We start from the raw sequence: 12,707 nt of genomic DNA on the forward strand, positions 1-12,707 counted from the left end.
CAAGGAGGCCACAGTTATAACACCTCACTTTCCTGATGTCAAACTTTCTCCTCGGTGGTGGTGCAGTCTCATCGCCTGAGTTGTTGTCCGAGTCCACGAAGTTCTTTCTCGCCCAACGTTGCTTCCCCTTCTTCTTGCTGCTACTCGTGGATCCGCCTTGCGTTTCCTTTGAGAAAGCGACCCACTGTGCCCTTGTGAGCATCACAAGCTCGTCGTTCCTCCCGTCCCCAAGACTGTACCACATCTGCTTATCGTGAGCCTTGTAACGTACGACAAGATCATCAATGGAGAGAGTCGCAAGGTCGATGCACTGCTCGATCGCCATGACATTTTGCAGGTACCGGGGAGGGTCCGCGCACAAGAACCAACGTACAACCGAGGCCTCCGTGAGGTTTTCTTCAAGTGCATGGATCCTATTGACGAGAGTAGCTACCCGTGAAGCGAACACATCCACAGACTGATCATCGCCTATGACCAAAGTCTCATAGTTTCTTAAAAGAGTTTGGAGATTGGCTTGCTTGACGCGGGTGTGTCCCTCGAACATGAGCTTCAGCGTATCCCACACCTCCTTCGCCGTTGCTTTAGCGATCAGGTGCTGGAGGACATCCATCGGCATCACCGAGTAAACCGCTGATGCCACCTGCCGATCCTTCCGGTGATCGGCTCCCTCCTTCTTGAACGCGTTGCCTCCTGGATCGACCGCGTTCCATAGCTCGTTGGCGCGAAGACCACACTCCATCAGGGCCATCCAGACCCCGAAGTTCTCGTGATCAAACCGTGAGTACGACGAACTCGCCGGAGCAACAAATACTTTAGCCGCACCGGAGTACTGGTGGTGACGGCCTGACGGGAGCGACTTCTACTTCATGGCAAGAAGAACCAGGACTTCTGCATCGTCTCTGACACCAACCTCCACATCAACGCCCACTTCATTGGCAAGGACAAACATGCCACGAGCCGCGACTTCACTCGGATCCAGGCCCTCAGCATCTGCTTCACCGACCACCACGTCTTCATGGGCGCAAAGAAGACTTCGAAGTGGAGCAACAACGTCGATCACTTGGAGATGGCATTCGACGGCGAGACCATATTCATCCCAACCGTGCTCGGTGCACAGTGGGAGTCCATGGCGGTGACAGGGGTGACGGCCACAAGGATCGCCCCTACCAATAGTTTGAGAGTGCAACTCAATGGAGTGTTCGACATCACGGCTACTGTGGTGACTACAACGGAGCAAGACTCACGTATCCGCAACTACAGCGTGACAGAGGATGACAAGCTTGCACACCTCGACATCAGTATTAAGTTCTACAACCTCACTGATAGTGTCCATGGCGTGCTTGGCCAAATCTACAGGTCCAACTACGTCAACAAGCTCACCACAAGCACCAACATGCCGGTCATGGGTGGTGGCCACAACTACGTCTCCTCCGACATAGTTGTCACTAACTGTGCCGTCGCCATGTTCGTCCGCCACGCCAACATCTCCATGCTCACATCCACTACCAGTACAACAAGCCAACATGGGCCAAGCCAGTAATAAAGCATTTGAAGAGATATTACAATTGGAGTATTTTTATTAGATTGACTATTTGCATGGGAAAAGAAGGAAGAAGGGGAAACATGTGTGCAATGGCTATTAAAAATGTAACAAAAAATGAATCAATTGAAACTGTCTCACATTTAAGTATTACATATTGCAGTAGATTAACTTGACAAAACAAAAAAGTGGTGCCACGGAAGGGTAAGGGCATCTTCGACACCACCCCTACAATGGACACACTATTTGTCCATGAACTGGTCCAGACACTTATATGGAAGCTAGCCATTCAACATTGTCCCCTAAACGTCCGCTCTTGTTTTTTTCTAAGTACACAACACTTCAAATAATTAAAAAATATAGCACAATTCATTCATAAATAACATCCGAATATCCCTAATACAACAGTAGTTCAAATGTAAATATTACATCCGTGATAAGCGGATGTTGAACAAGTTTTTGAAACCATCAATTCCAAATTCAGCGATACTTGAGTCGGAATCAGCATATGCTGTCACATGCATTCCCTTGAGCTTCGTCCAAACAATGTATAAGCGTGGCCTGCCCTCGGTCCGTGGTACATCAAGTTGCAACATTGTGTGAAGCAATGAATTGACCAACATGTAGAACAACAAGAGGCAAAACTTACGTCTTCATGGTTGACGAGTCCGATGGCCACATAGTCTCCACTCGTGCAATCACACCGCAAAACTTCATGATGAAGTTGGAAATGGTTTCACAGATGCGCTAGTGACTTCTCATTGTGGTCGTGGATCATGTGCAAGTCATAGGGCACGAAGTTCCTTTGCTCATGAACGAAGCATGCATGTTTTGTCAAAAGATCAAGCCTCCTTCCCTCATGCCTACAAAGTTTGCATATACGACCTTCCACGCATCACATAACAACTCATCGGTCATCAATGAGTAACCTGCAATTGCTTTACTCTAAGAAACAATAAGAAGGTAAAAGAAAGCTCAATGTCATTTGACCGAACACCTAGTAGACGTGGTTATTGGCAGGGGCCGGAGGGTACCTGGCTGCTGACAGATCCTGGGTGGATGATGGCGCACTCCAAGGCGGGTAGGCGTGCAAGTAGGGTTGCGGGCGTCTGAGGATGCCTAGGCGGGCGCCAGAGAGGTACAACGTCAGACGAGTAGGGTGTGGATACCAAGCAAGGGGGAGCAGGGGCGGAGTGGAAGAAAAATGGACTGAGAAGCCGATTTTGGTGGCCCTAGTGTGTCGGAAGTTCTATGTGGCAACGGTGCAGACTCCCACAAAGCCCCCCTTGTTTGCTTACCGCTTGCGGGAATTCGTACAACAAAACGTGTTGGCGAGCCGAAGAAATACCATGTTGGATGGAAAATTGCGTCCCGATAATTTGATCTGGATGGTTGCGGGCGTTTTAAGAGTCGGGGTTGGACATGCCCTAAGCCCCATTCGGCTAGTGCATTTCCGACAAGTGAATAACTACGAGATTAGCCAATTGACCCAGAAAGAGCTCCCATGTAACTGGGCACCACATTTGTCTGCCTCTCGGCCGAAGCAGGGAGAATCAGGTTCATGGGCCGTTCATCATGTCTCCGTGAGCGCATCGATCCGCCTGAGGCATGGGGACTTTCTAGGGCTAGCTATGCCCTCTCCATCATGTGGCTAATGCTTAACATTGTCGACCACACCCTGGCTTATAAGCGGAGTGCAATCATCTCGATTAGTGGTGTGTCGCTAATATCGTCGGCCAACACCAGCTGCAACACCCTCTTGTGAAGATTATACTCGCCATGGCAGCTAAGCGGCTCGAAACGCACATTGCTCTTTTAGGGTTTCTCTCTAGCCCATGGCCACTACTGCCGACTTGTTGCGCCGTCGGTGTGGCCAGGGCAGGAAGGGGCTGCACTCTGACATGTTGCGCACCCTCACCGATTGCACCCGCCGAGGAGGCCATGGCCGCATTTGATGCAGTCTTCTCTCGGCATGCGCGGTGCCTGACTGCTGCCTCGCCGGACACTAGTACAACCAGCTCCTCCACCTGCTCGTGTCCGTAGACCCCACTATGTCCACCGTCTACCCTGCCAGTTGCACACGTTGTTGCTTCGCTCACATGCTTGAGGCCGTGGCACCCCACGTCTCAATTGTAAATGCCTAGCTCGCATTTTAATTGGCAAAATTCAGATTTTGATCATGAGAAAAAAAAACACTACATTTCATATATTCATGCGGGGTCAACATCTTAAAATTTTACCAATGATTTTTTTAACAAAAAGAGGTTAAAATCTTCGCCCTTTGCATCATTGTGATGAACGCATCCATTGCCCACTGATGTCTTATAAGATTCCTTTTTTGCTGGGTGATGTCTAATAAGATTGTGTATCTTCCGGACAGCGTCGTCGCATTGCCTTGCAAAGTATATATATTATTATAAATAAAAGTTATTGTGAAAATCCAACTAAAAAAAGAAGTTATCTCTTATTTACTAATTGGAGGCACCATACGAGGCACCAAGTTAATCCTTAAAATTAAGCAGTTTAAACCGTCCAATTAATTTATGATGTGTTTGTAGCCATCGGATGAAACATGAGGTTCCACTCCCACGTACATCAGATCTCACGTACGCAAGTCGTCATGTACTTGGTCTAGCTCTCCTTTTCTCTCAGGAAAGAAAAAAAAAACAGGGTTGGAATTAAGAAGTTTAGGCCCGCTTCACCTATTCCACCAGCGTGAGATAGTTTTATTTCAGAAAAAACCAACGTGAGACAATCAGACACCTCTTTCCATCTCTTTCCTCAAAAAAAATAGTAAGGAAGTAAGATAAAACGCATCTAATCACTTTCCATCTATTTCCATAATAAAAGGAAGAAAACAACCCCAGTTGAATGGCCGATGCAATTGGGAGGAGAATTCATCTCGTGTGTTCATGCGCCTCCAGCTGCAGCAGCCGATCTTCACTCACAACAAGTCAACAACCAACACCAACATGTGGAGCAGGCAATGATTCCCCCGCGGACACTCCAGCAGCGGCATGCTTTCTGGAAGGCCAGACTATTCGATGGAGGGATCCGGTAAGCATTAGAATTTTGTGTTGCTAGCAATCTGCAATCACCAATGAGGGACAAATTTTGTATTCCTTTTTTAGTGGATCTTAGTTTCTTATTCTAGAAGCAGTGGATGATTTCCAGATTCTCAGAGAGAAAGAAACCTCGAAGACCTCCATGAAAATAAAAACACCAACTAGGCATGTACTTTAAGGAGAAGGAAACCTGCAGGTCGGTTGGAAAAGAAGCTCATATGCGCGTTGTCCCGATGAGGTGAAATGCCTATAGGAGGCTAATGGCAGGAGACGATGACGAGTACAGGCCGCCGGGAGGACAGCCGCACCATGAGCTTCTTTGGAATACCTCCAGACCCTGGCTATGGTAGGCTCGATATTATTGTGTGTGCGCTTTAGATTTGGGTCGTTCGTATGTGGGTGCTAGCGTGAAATTTCCTAACACTTTGACACATGTCTCTGCCTCCCCCATTGTCTCTCCAATTTGTGGGAGATTAAACTTTAGCACCAGCACTGTCGAGCGCTAAGTTCATGCAGCCATGTGCAGCAGCAGTGACCCTGTAAACTAAGCGTGTCAACCTCCCTAGAAGATCATGTCAGATCTAGAACTATACTTTCTTAGATATGGGTCATGCGTTGAATTGATTTTATAAGATCAATATAATTTTGACTTGGAAGTTCAGGACGACCCAGATGTTTTTTGTTTGGACTGAGTGGTTTTAGCATAATTGCAGGTCTCATAACATGAAACATTAATATGTTCGCTAAGTTAAAAAAAATCATTCAGTAATGTTGATATGGCTAGGATAGTCCGTTATGCAGTTGATTAAAAGAACACATGTTCCAGTCCGTACTCTCCAGCCATTGAATCTTATTAACTGCACGAACAGAACATATATGTGTATCTATGTAGCTTATTGCAGCCAAAGTTTAAAGTAGAAGGAGTCATACCAACCGTATTTGGTGAAGACTTGGTTGCCGCAGTCATAGGTGAGGTAGCCAGGTGTATGCATTGCAGCAAACTAGCGCACCTGAAACTGTTTAAGTTCGGCTGTTGCCCGTTACCCATGACCTAATTCACGTAGGAGCAAGTAATCCCAGTTCCAGAAGTGTTCTTTGACCCACCGTTTCATTGTACAACTCCGCCAAATTGGGATGATTCCTAATGTAGAATCACTAGAAGATAAGTTCTGCATGTTGATATATGTGCTCAAGACCTGATGAGGTGCTATACAGAGTTCTGCATGTATCAATCTGTGCTAAAGACCTGATCATGTGTTATTTTTAGAATAGTATAGTTGAAAAAGTTTAAAGTAATTTTTGAATGATTACAATGCTTTTTCTTACCAGATCTGTGTAACTAGATAATAGTTTCTTATTTACCTAGCAGGAGCTGGCAGTAGCGTCATCTAGGGTACAAGGCAATTGAAAAGGATCTGTAGAGGTAATGCCATGTGCTACTGACAGTTGTGCAACGGGATGGCGAGCAAGAGAAGGAAGTACAAGGAGGTCGTGCATCCAAGGCGTATGGAGGCACATGGAGCCAATGGTAATGAATGTCGAGTACTTAATATAACTTACAAACATGAACCATACATATGTTTAGGAAAAATGCATAGAGGGTCAAAGGAACTCTCATAGGAATTTGATTTTTTTTTGGTAAATATGAGTAGCTGAACGAGTCAATTAAATAACAAGGAACTCTCATAGGAATTTGAAAAAAAAATCTCATATTTTGATGCGATGATATAATGACACTTATGTTGTACGAGAATTTTTTTTATGCTCGACGTTTTATAGAACCATTCATGTTGTACTCAGTCGATTTTGTTTTTTTGTATTGAAGAGTGACAATTCTCCAGGTACAAATCTCATTTTGTATAAATTTTTTGTGCAAATATAACTTAATTTTCCTGAATGGAGCAATAAATGGCGAGTTAAAAAGTATTGTGAGCAAAAAAGCAATATAATAGTACCGCATTTGAATGCCTACTACACTAAGAGTGACCATATATACATTAGGCATTTTTCAAAATACGTCTTATTTTATAAAGGAAATGTACAACATTGCATGGTAGAACTAAATTTCAGTAGAATTTACTAAAAATAAAAGAGTACAAATTTAGGTGAAATAGTATATATACGATAGATGGCAAACTTGCAAGGACAATAATCATGCCAACTTAAAAGGACAGCAATAGGTTAAACAAATCATGCGACATAATTTTTTGTATGAGTAATTAATTTGTATTCGAAATTGATTGGGTTTTCCATCGGATGATTATATGTAAAACAGTTATGTGCATAGGCGCCCCGTCGTTTGATATTAAACTATGTTCACATTGTACGCAAGGAGAAAAGGTCAGATGGTCAAAGAGGAGAAAGGGTAATTACTACTAGCATCTTACTGCGAAAATCTTAAGGTTCTGTAAGCGATCATGGTGGAGATATCGACACCTGTGGTCTTCAATTCACTTGATCAGTGATCACCGGATTGGATGTGTCCGACTGTGTTTGTATGACTAGAACCTTGGTCATGTCGAGAATACAACTTTTTTTCCTTAAGTATGTAGCCATTTCATATCAACTACAACAATGGTAAATTTCAAGGTGGATTGACAAATTGATAAGTTTTCAAGACCCGTGTCTTCTTCTAATGTCTTATGGTGTTCTTTGTGAATCATGGTGTGCCTAAATATTTCAGCCTTGCACAATATATGTTGACATATTTGAGTTAAACTACATAGAAGAGAAACAGTAAAACAAATTCTATTCCTTTGCTTTCACTATTTAATGTGTATGTACTTTATTTACATGAATCAAAAATGTAATCCTTATTTATAAGAAAAGGATAAAAAATACCTAGCCGTGTGATGACTAGTTGTTAAAATCGTGATCGCAGAAAATCACTCAACACTTTGTTGAAAGAAATGTGACGAGTCAAGTCAAGTCAACTTGCCCGCGTTTGCCTGGGGATATCCACATCGACATCGACACGCATCTCTTTTCCATTTTTCTACAACTCCTCTGCTCTGCATATATACTCTGCTCCACCCACCTGCAGCCTGTATCTACTCAACCTCGCCAGAGCAAGGAGACCGCCAGTCACTCACCTCGTCTCGCTCTTCGACCTCTCAGCAGCGTCTCTCCCCCCAAGGTTAGTCGTCTCCATTCTCAAGTGCTCCATCTCCATGGCACCATCGTTCTAAGCTCCGCATCAAGTAGCGTACGTGCAGCAACTGTCGATCTGCCGTGGTTTGGTAAAAATGGAAAGTCGCAGCGTCAGCCCACAGCCTGCGTCCGCTCAGTCCCTAGTTCACTAGCTGCTCTCGCTCCCGTCGCCTCCGCTGGCTTCGCCGGTCGGAGAGAGGAACGGGACGGGGGCTCCAGCAGCTTTCCTCTTCTTTTGTATGTCCGGAGTAGCCGCTTTGCAGTGTCGCTCGCTGTCGTCGGGATGGGCGCCGGCCGTCGTCCCGGTGCGACCAGTAGGTCGAGCGTCTCCCCCAGATCTAGAGCTCCTGGTCTTCGCTGCCGCCTTGCCTCCAGCTCTAGGTGGCCAGTCCGATGCTCTCCGATAATCCCCTGCTTCTGCTTTGCAGTTTCGCCGCACCAGTTCGTGGCATCCCTCCCTCTAGATCTGACCGCTCGAGGGTCTAACCCTAGGTTGCTTACTGCCTTTTACTCTGCTTCTTCTGATGCTCTTCACGGTGTACTCTGCTTCTTTCATTGCCGGTCGAAGATTGCCGTCATCTGCAACTTATTCCACCGGCAAAACTGGTTTCTGTTGATTCAGAAGGCACTGCTGCTGCTGCTGCTCCGACGCTCGCCGGTGGCCGGCGCTGGCGCCGCTGCTGCCACGCCATACCGTCTAGGTTTTGAATGCCTGGAGGTGTATTATGAGCTGAGCCCTTGACATGCTTTAGGGGACACAGTGTTAGAGCCAGACTTTGCAATCAATTCTCCATACAATTCAGAATTGGTTCTATGTAATGGCCCTTTTGGTCCTCTACTATGAAAATGCAAGTAGGAACCTGTTGGAAAGAAAACACGTGAGGCAGCTCCCTTATTTAACTCATTGAAACTTTTTGAATGAACAGCAATGGCAACCGGAAGTAATAGCCAAGACATTAGGCCGAGCCCTGAGCTACCGAAGCAACTGCCGTTCGACTTTCTGAAGAAAATTACAAACGATTTCTCCGCGGAGCGGAAGATGGGTGGAGGTCCATTTGGAAGCGTTTATAAGGTTTGGTTATTTTCCCATTAACATCTTGTATCGTTTCCACCAAAGTTGATAAGAGATACTAATATCTCTGTATCTGTGGGATTGATTAAACAGGGAGTTGTGCCAGATGATGGCAGAGTGATTGCGGTGAAGAAACTTCAGGAAAATGCGCCGATGCCGCCTGACAAGACATTCAACAACGAGGTTCAGAACATTATGGCGCTCAAACACGAAAACATAGTTGAGTTGGTTGGATTCTGCTGGGAAACACAGAAGAAACTGGTGCAGTTCGATGGAAGGTATATTCAGGCAGACATCACTGAAAGTGTACTCTGCTATGAGTATTTACCTAATGGGAGCCTTCAACAGAATCTTTTCGGTACGCAATAAACATATCTTTACACTTCCAGCTTTGGAGGTAGGGCATCACCTTTAGCTTTTTAAAATTAGTTTTTATCTTCCTGACAGTTTAGCTTTTTTGCATTCATACACAGGAACGAAAACAGCTGAGGCTGTCTCTTCAGCTGAACCTGCTATCGATTGGGCCACACGCTTCAAGATAATCAAGGGAATTTGCCAGGGTTTACTATTTCTACACAAGTTGGATATTCCCATTATCCATATGGATCTCAAGCCTGAAAATATATTGTTGGATGAAAATATGGTTCCAAAGATTGCTGATTTTGGACTCTCGAGGGTCTTTGGCCAAGAACAAACCCGATTGTACCCACAAACAGTTGTGGGATCATAGTAAGCTCATTACAGGCTTTGATAATATTAGTACGCGACTTTACTATAAAACAAATTCCATTTTCGCATCTCCAGTATTGCCTAATAAACTTTTGATGATAATGGCATCCAGTGGGTACATGGCTCCAGAATATCTATACAGAGGTGAAATTTCGGCCCAGTCAGACATATATAGTTTAGGCTTATTGATACTCGAGATCAGTACCGGAGAGCAGAACTGCAAAGACAAAAACCAACCCTCAGCAAGAAACTTTATTGATAAAGTAAGAGGATATATTATTTGATTGTTGGAAGATTGAAATTGAACCCTATCTTTCATTTAGTTTGCGTACTATAACTAATGACCATGATTCCATTTCTTTAGGTACGCGAAGAGTGGACACTCGAGCACATAGCATCCAAGTATGCATCCTTAGATACAGAAGGCCTCCATCAAGTTAAAATATGCATTGAACTTGGGCTAAAATGTGCTGAGATTGATCGGCGAGTCAGGCCTCCCATAGAAGAAATTGTTGACACGCTCAACGGACTACATGCAAACGAAATGGCGAATGAGGTAAATAAGAGGGGATAAAGAGGCTCTCTACCCAAATGATTTAATTTTACAAAAATGGAAAGAATGAACTAAATTTAGTTTTTGTTCTAAGGACTGATCAATTTCATAAGTCTATCCTAGGTTTTTTACTGCCAAAATTACAGTCATCTTCATGCATACTTTTTAATAGATGTATGCCAAATGTATTTCTATGGACCTTTGTTATTGCAAGTTTGCAACTGTGAAGCAACACGTTATAGCCATTTTTAATTAGGTTGAATGACAATATTTCTTAATTAAGAGGCGACCTGGTAACATTCATACAATCTGCGTAGCCTATATAAGGTTTGCAAAAGAAAGGATTTTCCCAGAAGTGTAGCATACCAGGGATATATACAACCCAACGAACATCTATATAACCATGCAGTTTATTGTACACATTCCAGATGGTTCATGCTATATACATCTGAAATTTCAGGTCCCTCATGCATCTCCAGTAAGCAAGAAGATGGGTTTTCTAGGTGGTTTCAAGAAGAAATAAAACGTTCGTTATTATTGCTGGAAGAGTGCTCTATTATTGCTAGAAGACTCAAAATTTGCTTTGGAAATAAGACCACTTGATGCTATATATGCCAGTCTGGAAACGTAGAATTTCTCTTTATTTTGTGAAACTATATCTTTTTATTATTGATCAAGACGGGGGGCAACAAGAAATCGAAGCAAGAATTTGTTTCTCCTTAAGCAGTTGTCATTAAGATGGTACCACAAGAGTACGGGGTCAAATTTCTCACGAAAGTTAGACTTAACATTTTCGATCCAGAGGATGGGGTTGCGACCCTTTTCAAGAAAAGAAAAAACATGCACCATCATTTTCAAAAGGACATGTGTGTGTAGTATGAGACCACAAGGGTTTTATGACCAACCATTATAAATATTTTATGACCAACCATTATACCGATTGACAATCCTTCAGGGTTTTTTGTCTGTAATTGCCATGTTGTCACTCGCTTATAATGTTCTAGATAGGTTACAGCGACATGGTTGAGGTTATAGTGCTAGTTGCTATTGTGGTAACTGTTTGTTGCTCACATGGCAACCAATGGTATCTGTTTGTTGCTGGCATGTAAACCAATGTTATTTGTCTGTTGCTTGCATGGCACTCATGGTGATATACCTTGGTAATTGGTGGCAACACCTTTTTTGTTGAAACGTAACGACATGAGAATGGCAGTGGAATACTCATGGGGCAAAATTGCTCCATGAAGGAGGAATTTGGGCAATAATACCCCCGGCAGCAAACTTGTTCTGTAACACACCCTTGAAGTGGTCGAGTTCCTTGGCAAGTGATTGTATCTCATGAGCCTTTTCAACTACCTTCAAAATTCAGGCCAACCAATGTATACAGAAACAACCTTAGATGAGAGAAAATAGAACATGAATCAAGACACAAACTTACCAAGGAAAAGATTTCCCAACTCAGTCGAACGAAATTGGTGAAGAATCGGAGGTTTGAGTGGATTTAGGTATGAGGTTTGGGAGCGAAAGATACAGAGAGGCGCGGGGTAATGTCTATTTTGAGCCCTTACCCTGGAACCGGCCCTTCACCTGGTATGATCATGAGTACGAGCGGGATGCCCATACCACGCATTCTATTGCATATAAATCTTGATCTAGGGTTATCGAGGTACCTGGTACGAAGGCTGGTATGAACGAGACTGCTCTTGCCACACCATGTCCTCCTAGAGTGGATGGAGACTGCAGCCGAGTAGCAGTATGACCGCTTTCGGCCGTAGCACATGGTGTCTTCTCTTCTAGACATTTTATGTCTTTGGCATTGGTTTGGTGCGAGCGGGAGTATGAGTACTTCTTCTCGTACAACCATCTTTCTTCTCTTCTAGATGAAATCGGCTCAGCGATAATGATTTGATACGAGTGTGGCCGCAACTCGTCTTCTCTTCTGATGACGATACTTTGCACCTGGCCTTTTGGTACGATCACTGGTACGAGTGCTCGTACCAGATGCCATCTTCTCGTTTGTTGCTTTCAGTTGTGTCCTTTTTCTTTCTTCCTAAAAATAATCCTACATATAATCTTCTAAGGCATTTCTCTTGCAAACATGTTTTATAGATCCTTCTGTTTAAATCTCAAAGATGAACTAATAGCAGAGGAATTATTCTTTCTGCTTTTGACTTTTCTCAATGATTAGTTGCCTCACATTAAGCGCTAGTTTTAAGGTTGGTCAGATCAATCTTTTTAACTTACCTACGCATTCAGACACTTAAAAGGCCCGCCTCTTTGAGCATATGCCACATTAACTTTGTTGGGAGATGGGAGATACTGTTTTGATTCTCCACACTTCTTCGGGAATTACCTTATAATTTTTATACTGTAAAATCTGAAAGTAACTTTCCCTTCCGTTCAACTACTGTTGGACCTTCATCATCAAGAAACTCTTCCAAGGATAAAATAGTATATTTTTTTCATCTCGTGGAACATCACATATAAAAAAAATCAGTAGGGGTTACAAGTAGATCAAGCTTCAATAGGGCAATGATACATCTCAAACTTATCTATAAATTTTTATTGTTAAATGCTATTCCCTCCGTCCCATAATGT

The 12,707-nt window shown here is 43.6% G+C and overlaps 1 protein-coding gene and 1 pseudogene across 1 annotated transcript; both read left to right on the forward strand.

The window, feature by feature from the left end:
• The first annotated feature begins 842 nt into the window (after nt 1–842).
• On the forward strand, nt 843–1,540 carry LOC147962320 (uncharacterized; annotated as a pseudogene).
• Nucleotides 1,541–7,633: 6,093 nt separating this feature from the next.
• LOC125520939 (cysteine-rich receptor-like protein kinase 44) lies at nt 7,634–11,300 on the forward strand. Its single transcript, XM_087535557.1, has 7 exons — nt 7,634–7,741; nt 8,682–8,827; nt 8,921–9,185; nt 9,301–9,556; nt 9,669–9,819; nt 9,921–10,112; nt 10,570–11,300. Exons 2-7 carry the CDS (start codon nt 8,684–8,686, stop codon nt 10,630–10,632), a joined length of 1,071 nt encoding a protein of 356 aa, XP_087391683.1. The 5' UTR covers nt 7,634–7,741; nt 8,682–8,683; the 3' UTR covers nt 10,633–11,300.
• The last annotated feature ends 1,407 nt before the right edge of the window (nt 11,301–12,707 follow it).

The sequence above is a fragment of the Triticum urartu genome, chromosome 7A (genome assembly GCF_056163025.1).
Source record: "Triticum urartu cultivar PI428250 chromosome 7A, HENAU_Tu73, whole genome shotgun sequence".
NCBI lineage: Eukaryota > Viridiplantae > Streptophyta > Magnoliopsida > Poales > Poaceae > Triticum > Triticum urartu.

Coding starts and splice junctions, on each gene's coding strand:
- LOC125520939 (XM_087535557.1), top strand. CDS start 8,684: ATGGCAACCGGAAGTAATAGCCAAGACATTAGGCCGAGCCCTGAGCTA. Junction 9,557..9,668: donor CAAACAGTTGTGGGATCATA/GTAAGCTCATTA, acceptor AATGGCATCCAG/TGGGTACATGGCTCCAGAAT. Junction 9,820..9,920: donor CAAGAAACTTTATTGATAAA/GTAAGAGGATAT, acceptor CCATTTCTTTAG/GTACGCGAAGAGTGGACACT.